The sequence below is a fragment of the Macaca nemestrina genome, chromosome 13, assembly GCF_043159975.1.
Source record: "Macaca nemestrina isolate mMacNem1 chromosome 13, mMacNem.hap1, whole genome shotgun sequence".
Taxonomy (NCBI): Eukaryota; Metazoa; Chordata; class Mammalia; order Primates; family Cercopithecidae; genus Macaca; species Macaca nemestrina.
In genome coordinates this window covers 20238303-20259480 of record NC_092137.1, presented here as the reverse complement: position 1 = coordinate 20259480, position 21178 = coordinate 20238303, and the positions used below count along the sequence as shown (strand labels likewise).

The window sequence follows — 21178 nt, the reverse complement described above, 5'->3', positions numbered from 1 at the left end:
TAAAGATGTGGCAGACCTTTTTTGTGTGTGAAACCTAATATAAATAAATTTGAAAACCTAGAAAGCATAATTTATCAAAATTGACCCCACATTTTAACTCAATTCCACAGTTAAGCGTATTCATTGTTGACAATCTTTTTGATCCAAGTTTGCCTGGTCACCTGTTAGCTGGCCAGTAGCTCATTTAGAAAAGGACTAGTCAATAGAAAAATGTATAATATGTACCATATAATTTGCAGTTATTTAGTAATCGCATTTTTAAAAATTAAAAATAGGTGAAATTAATTTGAATATTTTATTTAGCTCGTATCCAAAATATTGCAAAATATAATCAGTATGGAACATACTGATGAGAATTTTTGCATTCTTTTCTTCATATTTTTGAAATATAGCTGATCTCAAGTCAGCTTTGAATATAGCTGATCTCAAACTAGTCACATTTTTAAATGCACAGTGACTATATGTGGAAAATTTTTAGAGTGTGAGTCGACAAATGTCTTCTCTACAAAGGGCTGTTGAATATTTAAAGCTTTGCATCCCATATGGGTTCAGTCACGACCACTCCACTGTGCTGGTAAAGCATGAAAATGGTCATTAGATGATGCATAAATATTGCTGTGTTCCAGTAAAACTTCACTTATGGGTACTGAAATAAGAATTTCAAATAATTTTCATGTGTTTGAATTTTATTTTTTTGAACCATTTAAAAATACTAAAACTATTCTTAGCTAGTTTGTACAAAAATAGGTAAGACACAGGCTTAACCCATGTACTTGACCAGATAGAAATAATAGATAGGATAGAATGAAAACAAAAAGGCAGGGTTGTGTAGTTGATTGTGGAGTTCCTAGAGTACGAGGAGTTGAGGGAGAATCCATATGGGGGTAAATTGGGAATAAAGCCAGGTGACCTGCAGATGGCTAGAAGAGGAATAAACAAACCAAAATGGGCCTATGCAGTACAGACATTGGGGTTTGAGTTATAGTAACCATGTAAGAACTCCTCCAGCTAATAAAAGACTTGGCTTGGAGATTTGATCCTGTAGTATGTAGTTGAGGCAATAATTCTGATACCACATAATGGACAATTGAGTGCACAAGAAACTCTCATGTAAGATAATGTTCCAAACGAAAATGACAGTACAAACAAGAAAGATGAGCCAGAAAACATGTTGCAGGGTTCTAAGATAGGGAAGGGAACTTTAAAGTTGTGCAAAGAACATAAGAGTGTATTCCGAACCTTAAGAGATAAAGGATGTGTGAGCCATCAGAGATCATCAAAAGTCTTAACAGACTGCTGTGAAAAGGAGCCATTTCATGGTCTTGTAAATAAGTCATTGAAAAAATAGTTCTAGGTGAGCTGCATTATTGGCTATCACCTACCACTAAATGAATTAGGAAATAAAACGTAGTTGGTCGCCCAGAACACTGAAATTCCCTGTGGTAATCAAGACATGGGATATATAAAGGAGAAATGAAAAGCTATGGAATGAATTAGGGAGTAAGTAAAAATGTACAAAGTATTTGTAAAGAAAACTGTAAACTTTCCCAGAAGTCTTGAATAAATGGAGACACGTGATTTTTTCTGGGCAAAACTCAGCATTATAAAAATGTCAGTTTTCCCTAAATTAATGTGTGTATTTAATATACTCTTGGTCAGAATCCCAGCAGGTTTTTTTTTTAAAACTTGAAAGCTTGATTTTGATGTTTGTCTCAGAAAAGTAAATGGTACTTTTCTGTTACCCAGGCTTGGAGTGCAGTGGCATGATCATGGCTGATTGCAGCCTCGACCTCCCAGGCTCAAGCAATCCTCCCAGAAAAACTAGAAAATTAATGGAAAACTAAAATTAAAGTGGAAGAGGAGGACTTGCTCAACCATACTGTTTCTGAGCAAAAGGGCTCACTGCCTGATGCAGTAGAAGGCAATGCTGTCTACCAGGTTTTTGAGAAAAGAAAAGCTTTTTTTGTAGGTCAACCAACAAGGAGACAGGAGTCCAGCTCAATTTTATCTTTCTGTGCTGGCTTTAAGGGAGTAATTTTTATTAAAAAGGCCTTAGGGGATGGATTTTGAGATTATTTAGTGATTGGTGGAAGAAAAGGGAGGCCTGGAAAGTCCTTAGCATGCACAGCTATCTCTTCATGCCTCCCGATGGGTCGCATGTGCAGATTGCAGGAGAGTTAGTATGAAACATGGTGGAAATTTGGGCTGTGATGTCAGCAAGCTTGTTCTGCACAGACTGCAGTCGGCCATGTTGGTTTTAACTGATGTCAGCCAGTTGTGTTATCTTATAAGCAGAGAGTTTCTGCATTTCTTTCTACAAATTCATTCTTTTCATATCTGCCATCCTGCAAACTCAGGAATTTTCATTAGTCACTGCTTTAACTTTTTGGAGCGTAGTTTCAGTTTTTTAAAACAATTACTACTAATGACGATTAAAATAGTGTGATATTGGACTCAAAATATATGAGTAGATCATTGAACAAGATTACTTTGAATTTTCATTAATCACTGCTTTCTTTAACTTTTTGGAGCACAGTTTGAATTTTTAAAAACAATTATTACTTATGACTATTAAAATAGTATGGTACTGGACTCAAAATATATGAGTAGATCATTGAACAAGATTACTTTGAAATAGATCTGTATGTGCATGCTTGCTTGTTTAGGGTAGAGTGGTGAGATGAATTTCAAATCAATGCCAAAAGAATGATTATTTGGAAAATAGCTTGTGGGGGTTATTGGGTCTCATTCCTAATGGATTGAAATTTTTAATGAGAAAAACAAAAGCATAAAAGATTTAATTTTTAATTTACCTATTAGGTTGGCGAGTCTTCAAAATGTTTGATAATGTTCTGTTTTGGCAGGAGTGTAAGTGGCACTCATACTTTTGGAATCTAAACTGCTACAGTTTTCCTGGAAAATAATCTAGAAAAGTGGATCAATAATTTATATGACAAAAACAGAAAAGTCAGATGTGGTGGCACCTGCTTTTATTCTCCGCTACTGGAGGTTGAGGCGGGAACATCAGTTGAGCCTAGGAGTTCGAGACCAGCATGAACTCTGCAACATAGTGAGACATCATGTCTTAAAAAAGAGAATTTGTTTTTGTTCATTGAAGTAAATTTTTGTAAGGATATAGTAATGTACACACCTGTGTATCTAAAGGGATAATAGCATTATTTATAGCGAAAGATTATGAACCATCTAAATATGTAAAGGTAGTAGACTGATAATATCATGTTCCTTCTATACAGAAGAGTACATAATATGTAGCCATTAAAAAGAATGAGTAGCTGGACACAGTGGCTCATGCCTGTAATCCCAATATTGTGGGGAGGTCAAGGAGGGTAGATCGCTTGAGCCCAGGAGTTTGAGACCAGCTTGGGCAATATGGTGAAACCCTGTCTCTAAAAAAATTAGCCAGGTATGGTAGTGCGTACCTGTGGTCCCAGCTACTTAGGAGACTGAGGTGGGAGGATCACTTGAGCCTGGGAGGTGAAGGCTGAAATTAGTGATGATTATGCCACTGCACTCCAAGCCTGGATGACAGAGCAAGACCTTGTCTCAAAAAAAAAAAAAAAAAGATGAGCTAGGTATGTATCTATAGACAGATTTATGATTAATTAGTAGGTGAAAAAGTATATTAAAGTACTGTTATAGATTAGAGTACAAAATGTATGAGTATGTAAGTATTTAAAAGTATGTATACATATCAGGAAAGGTTACATGAGGATTTTTCAGTTTCCTCTTTATGTCTTCCAGTATTTGAATTTTTAATAACAATCTTTTTATCATAAAACTATAGAATACTAAATTATCCTGACTTTTAGATTTTTTAGTGGTATAAGTAGAACAGGAATCCTAATACATTGTTTTCTACTTTTGTGCTAAAGATAATTCATGATAGATGAAGCTGCAAACCAAAAGATATCCGAGACAGGTCTCAATCAATTTAGAAAGTTTATTTAGCCAAGTTTAAGAACATACCCATGTCACAGCCTCAGGAGGTCCTGACAACATGTGCCCAAGGTGGTTGGGGCACAACTTAGTTTTACACATTTTAGGGAGACATGAGATACCAGTCAGTATGCCTAAAATGTACATTGGTTTGGTCCGGAAATATGGAACAACTGGAAGCTGGGTGGAGGCTACCAAGGCATAGGTAAATAAGAGACAAATGATTGCATTCTTTTGAGTTTCTGATGAGTTTTTCACTGAATGCACAATTTACAGGAATAATCACGCGTTAGTCTGGCTTAGTGAAGAAATCAGATATGCTTTTTTCTCATGTAAGCAGAGGGATGACCTTGAGCTCTGCCTGTCCTTTGTCCATGAGGAATTTTCTTGCGGGCAAACTGTGAGGCAGATATGTAGCTTTTTTTTCTCTCTTTCAATCTTTATAGCTATCTTATTTAGGAATAGAATGGGAGGCAGGATTTGCCCAATGCAGTTCCCAGCTTAACTTTTCTTTTTGGCTTGGTGATTTTGGGGAGATTTATTTTCACTAACCTGAGTGGAATCTTGCAACCTTTTTGACCTAGGCATAGTTAAAAATAGAACTCAACACATGACTTTAAAATGAAAGGATTTTATTGAACTCATAGTTTAACTCATATTTTCTTCATAAGAAGTATAAACCAAAATACAATTCTAAAGCCCGCAGCAACCATCTGAATGGACTTCTTCCTTGGCCAGGGTGCTCTTAAAATTTAACTTGAGGCTGGGTGCAATGGTTCACGCCTGTAATCCCAGCACTTTGGGAGGCCGAGGCAGGCAGATCATCTGAGGTCGGGAGTTCGCCACCAGCCTGACCAACATGGAGAAACCCCGTCTCTACTAAAAATACAAAATTAGCCAGGTGTGGTGGCACATGCCTGTAATCCCAGCTACTTGGGAGGCTGAGGCAGGAGAATCACTGGAACCCGGGAGGCAGAGGTTGCGGTGAGCCAAGACCATGCTACTACACTCCAACCTGGGCAACAAGAGCAAAACTCCCCGTCTCGGTGGGGGGGGGGGGGGGGAATTTAACCTGAAAGACTGGTTCAGGCTATGATGGGAAGTGGGAGTTGGACATGCTTCATTATACCTCTCCAGCATTAATGTCAACGCAGACCTTAAGTCTGATAAGGAACAGAGTCTATTCTCTCTGAAGCCTGCTACCTGGAGGATTCATCTGAATGATAAAATTTTGGTTCCACAACCTCTTATCGCAACCCAAGTATTTCCTTTCTGTTGATCCCAGGTCTTTAGATAAACTCAACCAATTTGTCAACCAGAAAATTTTAAAATGTACCTAGAACCCTCATATTTGGCTCAGAATAAATCTCTTCAAATAATTCACCGAGTTTGACTCTTTTCATAGATAAACGCAGGTTTCTTAAATGACTGTGTTGTGCCTAGACATGAAATCAGTGTTGAGGCTTGTATTTTTTTAAATTAAATAGGCTATAGAAAATGATTTTGTGTAGGGAAAACTCTAAAACTATGTTGTTGTTATTTATTTAGGAGACAGAGTCTTACACTGTTGGCCCGGCTGGAGTGCAGTGGTGTGATCTTGGCTCACTGCAACCTCCACTTCCTGGATTCAAGCAATTCTCATGCCTCAGCTTCCTGAGTAGCTGGGATTACAGGCATGCACTACCACACCCAGCTAATTTTTATATTTTTAATAGAGACAGGGTTTCACTGTTGGCCAGGCCGGTCTTGAACTCCTGGCCTCAAGTGATCCGCCTACCTCGGCCTCCCAAAGTCCTGGGATCACAGGTGTGAGCCACCATGCCTGGCCTAAAACCTTGTTTTTCCTCTACTCTCAAGCCGTGACAACATAGACTTACTTCTGTGACCCATGTGTGGGTGGTTTTCTCCACACACCAAACAGGAGACACCAGCTGGGTGTCCTCTAATACAGTTCCAACGCTGTCTACCCAGAGACAGTGTCAGATCCCAGAAGTTGAGGCCTCAGTCTCCAAGACTGCTTTCCACCCCCAACACAACACTAGTCGCAAGTCTGGGCCTCCAGAACGTCTGACCGACTGGCTTCAAGTTGGAGTTCCCACAAACCCCTCTTTGGGTTTGATTTGCTGGAGTGCCTCACAGTACACTTACTTTTACTGGTTTATTACGAAAGATAATGTAAAGGATACAGGTGTACAGAGCTGCTGGGTATGGCGAGGTATGGAGGAAGGGGTGCGGAGCTTCCATGCCCTCCCTGGGCGTGCCCCGCTTCAGGAGCCTGAATTTTGATTTTAAGGCCTAGTAAGATATATTTTCCTTTTGAATACTTTTTAAAAATATTACTATTATCATTATTTATTATTATTATTATTATTTTATTTTTTTGAGATGGAGTCTCACCCTCTTGCCCAGACTGGAGTACAGTAGTGTGATCTCGTCTCACTGCAACCTCTGCCTCCCGGGTTCAAGTGATTCTGCTGCCTCAGCCTCCTGAGTAGCTGGGATTACAGGCGTCTGCCACCACTCCCGGCTAATTTTTTTGTATTTTTAGTAGAGACGGGGTTTCACCATGTTGGCCAGGCTGGTCTTGAACTCCTGACCTCAGTTGTTCCACCCGCCTTGGCCTCCCAAAGCGCTGGAATTACAAGCATGACGAGCCACCACACTTGGCCTATTATTTTTTATTTATTTTTGAGACAGGATCTCGTGAAGTAATTTTTTCCAGTAGCTATGGTTGAAAGACCTACACAGTAATTCCTCAACATCTGAGAGTTTCTTCTCTCTTGAATGAGTACTGCAAATATATATTTTTAGATCTTTTTCAGCCTTTACTAAATTCATATGGTGAACATATGTTACACTCAAAAGTGAGTGTAACTGGCCTTTCAGCTCTTTCTTGTTTCCCTATTGACTGTAGGGTAAAGTCCAAACTACTTAGCATGAGCCAGGAAGCTCTTCATTGGTCTTCATGATGGTTATAGCTCCAGTTTTATTTTATCTTACACTATACCTCATTCATTTTACTCGCCCCTTCCAAAGTTTATTAGATGTTCCTCCTCTCTGTGCCCAGAGCACTTAATATGCTATATTCTGTTTGCTAATATACCTGTTTTTCTCACCAGATGGAATGCTTTGTGAGGGCAGATTGTATATTCCTGCCTCACTGAACCCCTACCTCATAATGTGACTTTATAAGATTGAGTGAAAAGCTACTATTTACCAGTAGCAGTTCTAGCTCTCACATTTATTTTGTGCCAGTCTCGTGCTAGTACTGTGCAGTCATTTACTTTTTATTTTTGAATTTATATTTTTATTTTCTATAACATACCCCTAGAGACAGTACAGTTATGTCATAATTGGTATTACATTTAATTCTCATAGCAATTCTATAAAACAGCTGTTTCTTAAATGAAAACTTTAGAATTAGTGGTACATGCCCAAGGTCACTTAGTGAAAATGTAACCATTATGCCCACTCTACTCCCCGCCCCCATTCCACACCAGATTCAGAGTAGAAATGTTTTTATCTAATGAAAAAAATCATACTTCACATTGTTGTTTATTATTTCTCCCCTTTTAAAATATAGCTGGTGTATTCTCAGCAGGCCTTGCTCCAGCTGCATTTGTGCCAAATCCATACATTATTAGTGCTGCTCCTCCAGGAACCGATCCGTATACTGCAGCAGGATTGGCTGCAGCAGCTACATTAGCAGGTAACATACTGTTCGTTTATCTTTATTATGGCTACTTTTCAATGTATTTAGTTTTGGGTGTAAGCTTTATTTTTATCTATTTGGGCAATTTGAAATTTCTGAGAAAAACTGAAACATTATCCAGAATGAACTAAAGTTTCCAGGAAGTTAGTATTATTTTTCAATTGTAATGCTTCAGGGAAACGCTTACGCAATAACTTTTCCTCCTATACGTAATTGGCTTACATTTCAGCTTTATAGTTTTAGAAATCTATTGTCAACCATGAATCTCCATTTTAATGACCAACCCCATTACCCACAGAGACAATGCAAAGTAAAATTACTTCTCAGAAAATAAAATAAAGGTAGGTGTCCTGCATATATAGGTCAGGGATAGAATAGAGTAAGCTAAACAGATATGGTAATTTTGAGAAAATATGTGTCTAGAATTTCTCGAGCAATGCTAAAATGTACAAACAAGCTAGGGGACAAAACGTTTGGATCAAGTTAGAAAGAACTGACTAAAAACTGCCCAGCCTGAGACTATCACTCAGAATCTGAAATAAAAGCCAAAGCTGTCCAGATGCAGTGGCTCACACCTGTAATCCTAGCTCTTTGGGATGCCAAAGCGCCCAGCCTGGGCGACAGAGTGAGACTGTCTAAAAACAAAAACAACAACAAAAAAGCTGTATTTATTGTCTGTATAAGTAAGGAAAAGTTGTGTGCTGATCAGACACAGTCTTATTTGAACAAAGCAATTGGCTGATCTTAGTTGGGGTTGTTGGGAAGAGTTCGTTTTAGGTGGAGGTGGCTACAAAGACAGAAATGAGTTAGTCTTGAGGCATTGTTTATATTGATTATACAGGCAAGAATAGGTTGATGTCTGCCTTAGAATTTTGTTTATTGGAATGAGTCTGCTAATAGGCTGACTTCAAAACTTGAGGCTGTCGCTGGTTGTTTTTTTGTTGTTGTTGTTGTTTTTGGTTTTTTTTTTTTTTTGCTTTGAGCGATATCTTCACTGAAATATTGTCACTAATCAGTTTGAAATTCACTTCTGACAGTCAGTCTTTTCCTAGGAGACTTACTTTTAAAGTCAAGATCTTGTTTTAAAAAATGGGGAAGAAATTTCAGATTTATACTTGATATCTGAGCTACCAGAATGAAACTAAACTGTCATTCATTAGCTTTTGGTGTGGACTTGGATGTGATTCTATAAGGATGTGAGCTTTTCTGGTGCCATTTAACTGGATGTTAGTACGTAAAGTGTTGGTATAATACAGAGAACCACCTAACTGTGGGTCTGATAGAAGTAACTTTAAGAGGTCATTTAGTTTGTGTATAAGTATTCTATGTATTTTGGACTTAGGTTTTCTAGGACCAGCATTGTCCAATAGAAATACAATGTGAGCCAGAAAATGTAGTTTAAGATTTTGTAGTAGCCACATTATAAAAGTAAAAAACAATAAAATTATGTTCAATAATACTCTTTAATTTGTCCCAATGTATCCAAAATATTATAATTTCAGCATGTTAATAAATTCAGGCTTCTGGCTAGGTTGGATGAGTTTCTAGGTAGATGTCATTAATAGAGTTTACAAAACTTTTATTTTTTTGCAATGTATCCTTTCATTTTTACAATGTATCCTTTTTATTTTATTTTTAAAATGTATCCTTTTCATTGTTTTATTTTTACAGTGTACCCTTTTATTATTTTACAGTGTATCTTTATTTTATTTGTACAATGTATCCTTTTTTTGTAAAGTCTATGCAGTGTTTTAATAGTCCTCATTTCAGGTTCAGCTTACCTGGCTATCTATAGAAATAAAAACTTTTTATTTTAGTGATTCAGTCAAATATACTGGGCTTTTTTCCCCTTTGAATGCAACGTGAAACCGAGAGTTTGACTTTTAAAAATATATTAATACAAATAAAGATGTCCTAAAATTCCACTGATAACATTTTAGGACATGTTTGTTATGTAAGTCAGGAATCATGACATTTTATTCATTATTTTAATGGTGAAGCTTTTTGTACATAAACTATTTACTCTCCAGGAATCAAATATTATCTTGAATAAAGTAGACTAGAGCAGGAACAATTTATTCTTATTTTCCTAGTTTGCCTTCTGTTTTTCTTTGTGCTTGTATTATCTAGTGCTTTCTTGTCTTGACTCGGTTTCATTTTCCTAACCACATAAATGCTGACGTCTCATTTGTTTTCTTATAATTTGCAATTGTTCTGTGAGAATTGTGACTAACTGCGAAATATGAAAAATATTTTAAATTTTAAGGTTTTCAATTCAGTTACCATTGTAGCATGCTTGGTACCAGAATATTCCTCAGTTTTGTGTTATAGATTGGAAAGTAAAATATTTAAAAATTATTTTGTAATCCATCTCAGTAGTCAAAATTCTGAGAGAAGTAATGAATTGAGCATTTAAAAAATCTTAGTTTTATGGAAACTGTGTTCTCTGAATATCTTATCTGTGTAGTGTCAGACCCAAAAATTGGCATTTGTTAAATGTTGGATAGATGGTTAAGTGTCCTATCAGTTTATTGGTAGCCTTGAGGTTGGATTCTCATCTTTTCCTTTTAAGACCATTGCTGTCACCCATCAATACTTTGTTTTTTATTATAAAGACGTGTTCTTCTCTAGGTCTTCTTTCTGCCCCCTTTTATAATCTAATGATAGGTAACTAACCTCATGTCTGATAGGTAACTAACCTCATGTCTCTGTAAAATCTAGTAACTTTTTTTTCGGGGGTCGGGTGTGGGGTTCAGGTCCAGCAGTGGTTCCACCTCAGTATTACGGCGTTCCATGGGGGGTGTATCCAGCCAACTTATTTCAGCAGCAAGCTGCAGCTGCGGCAAATAACACAGCCAATCAGCAAGCAGCATCACAAGCTCAGCCTGGACAGCAACAGGTAGGCCTTCCTTCTGTAAAGTAATACCAAGTATTCTTTGAAATTCTTTGAGCCCCTAATGTTTAAGATTTGTGTTTTTCGACTTATGTTTCCTCACTGTGTAACATGACACCTGGCATATAGTTGATACACAAGTATTTATGCGTGGGATTTTTTTTTTTCCTAGTCACTATTTTATGAATTTAAAAGATTTGGCTGTATTCAGTTTCTGTGTTTCTGTTATTTTGCGATCTTGAAATCTAGCAGTTTCTAAATTTCTTTTCCTCACTTATTAGTATGTTAATAATGTTCCCATCAAAATAATTATTCTTCCATATTTTTCCAGGTATTTAAATTACAATTTTAAATGTTAACGTGTTTCTGACCAGTAAAAAGATTAGTAGGTATTTTATATTTTTAAGCAAGAAATGATAATGTATTTTGACTAAAGGTTAGCTTTAATTTCTGGAAAAATAAAGATGTTTATATCTTTAAAATTTCAGCCTTTTTCAAAAGAACTAACTTGATAAATCTAAAAACACTATATATCAGGATTCTGGCTGTCACATTCATTATATTTATACCAAAGAAGCACCATGGTATTACTTGGCAGTTAAACTTTATTCTGAATTTCCTTTAATATATGTTATTTATTTTTATTTATTTATTTTTTTGACAGTCTTACTCTGTCACCTAGGCTGGAGTGTAGTGGCATGATCTCGGTTCACTGCAACTTCCACCTCGGGCTCAAGCGACTCTCATACCTCAGTCTCCCAAGTAGCTGAGATTACAGGTGTGCACCACCACACCCAGCTAATTTCTTCTATTTTTATTAGAGATGGGGTATCACCATGTTGGCCAGGCTGGTCTTGAACTCCCGGCCTCAAGTAATCAACCCACCTCAGCCTTCCAAAGTGCTGGGATTACAGGCATGAGCCACCGCCCTCGGCTAATATATTTTGATTCTAAATAAGATGCTCTGTTGAAGCTGTTTTTGGCTCAGTCCTTGGACATCATATTACTTCATTGTTTAATAACTTATTTTTTAATCTGTATCTCTGGACAAACGTAATGTCACATTAGCTTAAAATATACACACATGTGTTTGATTCTTACAGAGAGGGACTTAAAATGACTCCCTCTTGTCCTGAGTAGTGTAAAATTAATGATTAAGTTTATCATGCTTGTATATGATTGCTACAACAGCTATGTATTCCAGAATAGCAAACCTTGACCAGACTAAGTTTCCACCTTGTTTTCATACAATCTTGTGTTCTTTTTCAAATATTATGTTTAAAAGCTGCTTTTACTCTTATTAAGGCTTCTGAATCCTGAAAACTTGATTTGGTCTACAGCAGTCTCATAACAAATTCATACTTTATTTGCCAAATCTTTTCATATTTCAGTTTTCAGCCTTAGAAAAAAAATTTTTTTTTTTTTTTTGAGATGGAGTTTCGCTCTTGTCGCCCAGGCTGGAGTGCAATGGAGTGATCTCAGTTCACCACAACCTCCGCCTCCTGGGTTCAAGCAATTCTCCTGCCTCAGCCTCCCAGGTAGTTGGGATTACAGGTGCTTGCCATCATACCTGGCTAATTTTGTGTTTTTAGTAGAGACGGGGTTTCTCCATGTTGGTCAGGCTGGTCTTGAACTCCTGAGCTCAGGTGATCCACCCGCCTTGGCCTCCCAGAGTGCTGGGATTACAGATGTGAGCCACCGTGCCCAGCCTAGAAAATAATTTTAATAAAATCTAATTTTAGGCTGGGTGCAGAGGTCAGGAGTTTGAGACCAGCCTGGCCAAAATGTTGAAACCCCATCTCTACTAAAAATACAAAAACTTAGCCAGGTGTGGTGGCGTGTCCCAGCTACTGGAGAGGCTGAGGTGGGAAAATCACTTGAATCCAGGAGGTAGAGGTTGCAGTGAGCTGAGATCATGCCATTGCACTCCAGCCTATGTGACAGAGCGAGACTTCGTCTCAAAACAAAGGATAAAAAAAAGAAAAAAATCTAATTTTAAAGTCTTTAAGATTTTGCCATTCTTCCTACTCCCAAACAAATCTTTAAAAAAAAAAAAAAAAAAAAAACTACCAACTGTTAGCAACAGGTCTTACAGCACTGAGCTCTGGGGGCTTGGTGCACTGACGTGGGGCCAGCCGTGGGGAGGCGGGGATCAAGTGGCCGAGGCCAGGATTTTGGCCACCTCCTGGGCAAGTTGCGGGACAGTGGCGCCGGGAGCAAAAGCGGCACAACGCAGCTCATGCACTTGGAGTCCTTTTATGAAAAAAACCTCCTCCTGGGCTTATCAAGGAAGATGAAACTAAGCCAGGAGACTGCATACCAGATGTACCAGGCAATGAACATGACAGGGAATTTCTGGCTCACACACCAACTAAAGGACTTTGGGATTTTGGATGCCACTGGGGAAAGAAATCAAAGTTAAGAAGTTACTTTTCTGTGGATTGCTTCATAATTTCTTGATGATGGAAAATTCATTCCTAAAGCAACAAGATTAAAGGATGCTTGGGTTGGCGTTGCAAATGGTATGGTCACCAAACGGCGACAAAGAATGCCCTTTTTTAATCAAAGGCAACCAAAAGTTAGAACAGTTCAGAGCAGCACATGGAGATCCCATGTATGGCATCATACGAGGCAATAAAAGACATGAAAAGGATGTAAGGATACAGCAGTTAAAACAGTTACTGGAGGATTCTACCTCAGATGAAGATGGGAGCAGCTCCAGTTCCTCTGAAATAAAGAGAAACACAAGAAAAAGAGGAGGAAAGAAAAGCATAAGAAGAGGAAAGAAAAGCATAAGAAAAGGAAGAAGGAGAAGAAAAAATGGAAGCACAAATCTTCTAAGTCAAATGAGAGTTCTGACTAAGGGTGACAAGGACTTGACTTGTTCAACATTCTCTTCTCAAGAATTAAACACTGTAGCCAAGGAACAGAGGAAGATGCAGTCAGATAAAGTACCAGCATAGAGAGGCCGAGAGAGGAGGATATGTGGCTCACAGCAGTGAGCTCCCACCCGCCTTCTGGTGAAGATGTGACCCCAGGAGGAGTGTCTCCTTCCATGTGCTAGCTCTGGATGGAGGCTGATTTTAGGCAGGAAAGTTTCTTCCATGTTGTCTTCCCTGCTGGTCACATGAGTTTACCATTCATTCTTTTGAAAAATCTTCCACAAGGTGGCAGGACTGAGGGAATCTCTGAGGCGTGTCTTCCAGGCCCAGCCACAGCTTGTGCCCTCCACAGTGTGGATTCAGTTCAGGTGGAAGACAGTCTGGAGTCTTCTCTGTTGTTGAGAATAATAAAAGCTCATTATTTATTTTTTTTAAAAAACTACCTTGTTAACACGAATATTAGAAATAGTTATTAACCAAAGATTTTCTGTAACCTCCCATGTTGCTTTATAGATTGTTCTAGCTGTTAAGAGCTAGTGATTGCTTTTGATGTTAATGTATTTTGTGATTTTTCATGCTAAATATACATTTCCTTGAATGTAAATGTTTAAAGAATATCCAAATGCTGTTTGTAATAAATACACAGTTGTCCAAGATAAATTTACTTATCCATTATTTTATATTGATTTTAAGAAAATCATTTTACCTTTGTAGGTTCTCCGTGCTGGAGCAGGTCAGCGTCCTCTTACTCCCAATCAGGGTCAGCAAGGGCAGCAAGCAGAATCACTTGCGGCAGCTGCAGCAGCAAATCCAACTTTGGCTTTTGGTCAGGGTCTTGCTACTGGCATGCCAGGTATACAATTGGTCATTTGTGGAAATTTGAATAGATTTAAAATGTTAAGTGTAGGTACTCACACTGAAGAGTGAAAAAAAATCAAACTGTATTTAAAATCTTGCCAACCTATAACGAAATATTTAGAACTCAGATGCTAATAATTGAAATCAGTATTGATTGTGAGAGTCAGTGACAGGAATGGCAAATTTGTATCAGAATTCTCAATGCAGCCATTTTTTATAACATCTATCTAAATCTAACCCAGAATTTTTAGTATATAGCTTCAAGAAGTAAAACAGTTGTTGAGAGTTGGTATGCAAGACAGAACCTATTTGCCACTCCTGCCTTGTAAGAATAGTTGTTAATACCAGAAGAGTTTGCAGCTAATGTTTTTTACTTTGAACCCTGTTTAATTTTGTTTAGCCCATTTATAGCATTTAAAGCTATTATTTATAACTTAATAGCAACAATGTCGATAATGTGTCTATGAAAGCCTAGTATAAAAAAATTACAGTATAAAATTTCTACCTATTGCTACTGTACAACTTTTGGGAAAGGGCAACAAAGTACTTTTTTTGTGAAACGATCACTAATAATGAGGAAGGAAGGTTGTTTTCTAAGAAAAAAAATGCAGCACTTGTTTTTAAACTTTAAAGCTATATTTGAATATCAACAGATAAGGCATAACTTGCCATTCTTTTCTGAAGATTTAAGTATGCTTTTTTTCACGTTTGGTATATCAGTGGTTGTCCCTATATCAGTGGGTTACTTATTAATAATATTTGAGTTCCAATTTCCATTTAATCGTAATGCAGTTTACTTTTCTATTCAGATCATTTAAGAAATATGTTCAGTGTATTGGAAAAAATGACTTGCATGATTGAGGGTTTCTTTTATATATTAAGTACTTGTAAATATTTGGTATGTTATTTGAAGGATTTCTATTTCAGTTACATGTATTCCTCTCTGGAATTCTAAGAACTGAATTTATCATCTTGTGTGGTTCACGGGATAAAGAGAAGATTTTCATCATGCTGTCCCTGAAGTAGAAATGATAGTACAGTGGGTGGCATTCTCATTATTTTATTTTTTATACGCCAGCCATATATTTTTGCTTCCTGGACTCTACTGTCATGGAGTCATTGTGGATTAGAGACCTTGGCAAAAGCAGACTTTTGAGAAGTGGACTGTAAAGCTGAAGTTGTTTTAGGCACATGGATGTTGGGCTGAAAAGAAGTGAGCTGGGAGTTTTTGAGGGCCACTAAGACTATTTTAGGTTCTTCTTAGGTTTCAGCTATATGTAGAACGGGGAGAGGAGTTATGGAGTACAACAATTTTTCCTGCTTAACTAGTTTCTCTGTGGAACCTGGAATTAAGAGAGTGCCTCTGGCCTGCATGTGTTTGCTGTGTCCTATAACCCATTGATCCTCCTAGGCTCTTGATGCTGGCCCTATTACTCATTTCTTATAAATACCTTTGCTCTTTATATTCAGCTCATAGTTTTACTTCTTCTTTTTTTTTTTTTTTATTAAGATGGAGTCTCACTCTGTCACCCAGGCTGGAGTGCAGTGGCACAATCTCAGCTCAGTGCAACATCCGCCTCCCAGGTTCAAGCAATTCTTGTGCCTCAGCCTCCCGAGTAGCTGGGATTACAGGGACACACCACCATGTCCGGCTAAATTTTGTATTTTTTTGTTGAGACAGGGTTTCACTTTGTTGGCCAGGCTGGTCTGAAACTCCTAACCTCAAGTGATCCACCTGCCTTGGGCTCCCAAAGTGCTGGGATTACAGGCATGAGCCACTGAGCAAATAAAATCAAAGTATTTTGCTCTTAATTTTGTTAATTTCAATCTTACAATTTAGTTTTATATTCATATTTCTTCTTTCCCTTCTTTGAGAAAGCTCTTTTTTCCTCTCTTTTGCTGCTGTTCAACAGTGAATTCTGTTAGTAATTCTAGAAAAAAGCAACTTTTTGTTCTATATTTGTCTAAAAACAGTTGATTATATCTTTTGAGTGATGATAAAAATAGGTAATTTTTTTTTTTTTTTTTTTTTTTTTTGAGACAGAGTCTTGCTCTGTCGCCCAGGCTGGAGTGCTGTGGTGCATGCAGTCTTGGCTTACTGCAACCTCTGCCTCCCGGGTTCAAGCGATTCCTCTTCCTCAGCCTCCTGAGTAGGTGGGACTTCATAGGTGCGTGCCACCATGCCCAACTTCGTAATTTTAGTAGAGAAGGGGCTTCTCTGTCACCAGGCTGGAGTGCAGTGGCACAGTCTTGGCTCACTGCAACCTCAGCGTCCCAAGTAGCTGGGATTACAGGCACTTGCCACCAGCCCAACTAATTTTTGTATTTTTAGTAGGCATAGGGTTTCACCATATTGGCCAGGATGGTCTTGAACTCTTGACCTTGTGATCTGCCCACCTTGGCCTCCCAAACGCTGGGATTACAGGCCTGAGCCATTGCACACAGCCCTACCCTTTTTAGAAATATAAATGTAAAAACCACTCTCATAAGAAGGGCCTTACTAGAATTTGTATTTGTATGTTTCGGTGACTTTTGGGCTGTTCACATGATCCCTTCACACTAAAACTTTCTTTGATGCCTTCTTTACTTCATTCTGCCCAGACTGTGACGATGAAATAATTCTCGTTTTCCATATCCAAATAGTTACATAGTTATAAAGCTAATGTGTATACTAAAAAGGGCTCACTTGAGAAAATCGATGTTCCTTCAGGGCTCATACTTTAACTCTTCTTTCTAGCTTTCTTCAGTACTTTATCAGATCCCTAGTTACTGTCCTGTTCTTAACTCTTCTGCTTTATCTTGTGTGCTATTGTTTTTCTATCTTGAATCTTAAGTCTTTCCCCCTCCCAGTCCTTCGTTTCAACCCACTGTGCTGTTCTGCCTGTTCAGTCCTAAAAAGCTTTATCTCTGCTCTGCTTCTCTCATGGACTATTAGTCAAAATTTATACTCTACCCCATACCTCTTTTAAATTCTGCCTCCATAATTCCTTTGTAGTGTCTCTAATATAAGTTAGAGACAGTTACAAACTATAATTTCCTCTGTATCTTTTTATGCTCAGTTTGTTGCAGTTCACCCTGTTGACTCTGTCCAACTCTTTGTAACTCCTTTCTACTGAGTGGTATTTCACTGGTAGCCTTTTCACCTCTCACTGCTTTTTTATTAGTCTCTGCTTCCTCTATATATATCCTTAAATATAAAAGACAGTCTGACTTAATGGCTACCTTCTTCAGAGTTAGATTTGCTGTATTTCCACCACATAGCTATTGTGTAACCATGTGCAAGTTATTTTCCTCTTTGAATTTTGGTTTCAGATAGGAAAAATGGAGATCCTTTACGCTTATTCCTTAGGAGAGTATATTTTCATTAATCCTTTCAACTGTCAACCCTGTGAGTTTACGTCTGCATCTTGAATTCTTTTCTGAACACCTAATACATACATGTCTGTCCTTGTACCAAACATTTCTACTTTTATGTTGCAGGCACTCTTCAAATTGAAAATGTCAGAAAATGAACTCACATTTCCAAATGTTCCTGTCTACTGTTTACCTTGTTTCACTTAACTCTACTGTTCTTTAGAACTAGAAACTCTTAGCTTCAACCTCAAAGTTATCTGTAACTATTGGTTTTCTTCTATGCCTCCACATCCAATGACTTACCAGTTCTCTACCATTCTGCCTCATGATCATTTTTATTTTTATAGAGGCAGTGTCTGTGTTGCCAGACTGGTCTTGAACTCCTGGCCTCAAGCAATTTTCCTGCCTTGGCCTCCCAAAATGCTGAGATTATAGGCCTACCAAATGTCTCGAATTCCTTTATAGTCCTATGCTTTGATGCACTAGACCATATACTGTTATCCAAACATACCATGCACTTCTATGCCTCTAGTCCTAGCTCATGTTCCTTTTTTTTTTTTCCTAGCTTAAAATACCCCTTTATAAATTTTAAACAAAATTGGTGTATATAGTGTTTGCTTTTTAAAATTTCAGCCCATAGACATTTTATGATTAACTTTCCTTCTCATCTTAATATGGTCCCTTTCATGAAGCTTTCCTCAATCTTTCCCGGTGCTCATTCATTGATAATTATTCCCTTGTCTGCTCTCTTTGGCGTATTACTCGCACCTTTCTTTAGTACTTCTGTATGCCTTGCATTTCATTTAGCTATTTGTGGTTTATTTTCACCATTCTACAACACTTACTTTAATGTGATTGTAGATGGGAAATGTCTTAAAGTTAGAGAGTTTTGTTACTCTGAAGGGAAGTTGTTAGATCTATGTCATATGTTAAAGTTGATGGCATTTTAGAAATAAGGAGTGTGTTTCCTTCTCTGCTAGATTGCATAATTCTTGAGTATGAGGACCATGTTTTTTAGTTTTTGTTTTTCAATTCCCCATGTCTTGTCTTTCTATATCACTCTTCCCTACGTCTTTTTTTTTTCCTTTTCCCACTCTTGATACATTCACCTAACCTTAGTCACAGACTTTCTCAGTAGCAAAAAGATAATTCAGACGAGATCAGGCATGATCAGGGTGGTATGGCCATAGATAAAACAATAATTCAATGGAAATTAGCAGCTTTTGAATGGAATTATAGTGAAAATGCTACATATTTAAACTTGTAGATTAGAACAAAAACAGAACATAAGAGAATATATAGGTTTTAATGATTACATTAGAACATTAGGCTGGAAATGAATGAGATAAGCATTTATCCAGAAACTAAAAAGAAAAAAAAAGAGAATGAAACCAAAGAATGTAGAAGGAAGTATATAATAAAAATTGGAGCTGATGTGAATGAGATAGAGAACAAACAAAATAATTATCCCAGAAATTACTTTGAAAAGACAGTGAAGTTAACCACCTCTTTGAAAAGACAATAAAGTTGATAACCTCAGAGACTCATCAAAACAGAGAAGGCATAAATAACCAATAATAGGAAAATTAAACGGTCATTAGCTATTAGGAACAATCTCATGATAGTAAATTAGAAAATGTAAACTGGATAAATTATGATGTCCATCTTTATCATAAATAGAAACTCTGTTCTTATAATTCTTAGGCCAAAAAATAATGGGAATCCTTGATGCCTTTTTTCCTCACATTCCACGTCTAATCTCAGCAAATCTTGAGGGCTCTCCAAATTCAACTACCTTTCTACCATCACTTCTATTTTGACTTTGTCCTAATTACTTCTCTGGATTAGCTTTCCATCTGGGTTCTCACATATCTTCTTGTCCCTTTTTTCTCCCCTGTGGAGTCCTCTCTCTACGCAGTAACTGAAGTAAATGAAGTAACTGAAGTTATCCAAACATACCATGTTACTTCAGTAACTGAAGTAAATGAAGTAAGAAACGTCAAAGTAATTCACTCCTCTCCTAAAAACTAATGGTTTCCTGCCTGAAGTCAAAGTAAAAGCTCAAGTTATTGCAGTGACCTGTAAGGATCTGGCCCCTTGTTGCCTGTCTTACTCTTCCCTCTGTCTCTCTTCCAGTCGTACTGGCTTACTTTCTGTTCCTTCTATTTGGAAATGTCTTCCTATAGATATCTGCTTCACTAGTTCTCTCAGTTTAGATTTTTCCTCGTATGTCATCTTGTTATGGAGATTCTTCAGGACCCTCAGCTTCGAATTATTAACACTATTGTCACTGCCCAATAACTTGTTTCCACTTTCCCTGTCTGATTTTTCTCTCCTTTTAATATGTAAAACTGTCTAACGTACCTTTTTACTTATTTTTCATTTATCTCACTTGAAGCAGAAAATAATCCCCTTTAAGGATATTTTTCCTTATTTTTCCCTGCTTTATCCCAGTACCTAGAATAGGGCCTGGCATGTGGTAGCCACTTGATAAATATTTGTCAGATTGATGAATTAATGAAAAATTAAGCTAAGTACAGAATGAGAGTGGGAAAAAATATTCTGTGACAAAGGAACAGAATGCACCAAACCCCTGTGCTGAGGGGAAGCATGGTGCCTCTGAGGAGTTTGAACCCCCATTTTTCCCAAAATATAAAATAGGTACTTGGATACCAGGTAAAACTAGAAAGACAGCCAGGAACCAACCAGATCACGTTGTGGGCCATATTCAGAGTTTTGCTTTTCATTTCAAACCCTTTGGAAGGTTTGGAGCAAGAGTGTGGATTGATATCTTTTAATATCAATCTCAGACCACAGTCTCTGTGGGGAATGTGTTATAGACACGTAACAAAAGAGCAAGGGCAGACCATATAATCTGGTTGGACAGGAAAGTAATCATCACAAGAATGGATAGATTTGAGAAAGATTTAGAAGGTAAATGAACAGGCCTTCAGAGATGAGTTGACTGTGGGTTATTTTGTCTCTGGGAATTTATATATGCAAAATTTAGTTAAGTAGCAGTTAAGTGCTGTTTGATTTGTCAGTAGAGTGTTTATAGCCAGATGTCCAAATGGATTTACTTTTATTTTTCATTCAAAATCAGATGTTAAGTAAATGACAATGTTTTTGAACAAGAATATTTTTTGTGTGCCTTGGATTTAGGACTAGACCACAAATACTAGTTAAGACTATTGACTGGTATATACATCTTGAAATTTACTAGTCATGTGGATGTTTTATTAGCAGCGTGCTAATGCTTATTCTTGGTCAGAATTACTGTATTTACTGAAAACAACATATGCATGTGGAAGTTTCAGTCTTATAGGTAAAGTGTTTATCTGAGCGTTGTTTATTATATTTGAGCTGAATTTAGCCTACTGTGTTTAAAGGCAATAAAATGCTCATGCTGCATTATCACTAATTTTACTATAACTCTGATTTCTGCATAGTGTTAACAAAATAAGACTAAAATTGATGTTGGAATGTATTTCAATATAGTGTGTGTTTTTAAAAACTTCTTAA

The 21178-nt window shown here is 37.3% G+C and overlaps 1 protein-coding gene across 16 annotated transcripts in view; it reads left to right on the top strand.

Moving 5' to 3' along the window:
• The window catches only part of LOC105479873 (pumilio RNA binding family member 2), a 105206-nt gene that overhangs the window by 45960 nt on the left and 38068 nt on the right, over positions 1-21178 (top strand). For all 16 annotated transcript variants that reach the window (XM_024792237.2, XM_024792235.2, XM_011738193.2 and 13 more), the window contains 3 exons: positions 7541-7666; positions 10426-10568; positions 14159-14297. In XM_024792237.2, the coding sequence (XP_024648005.1) occupies positions 7541-7666; positions 10426-10568; positions 14159-14297 (408 nt within the window). The remainder of the gene's footprint in view (positions 1-7540; positions 7667-10425; positions 10569-14158; positions 14298-21178) is intronic.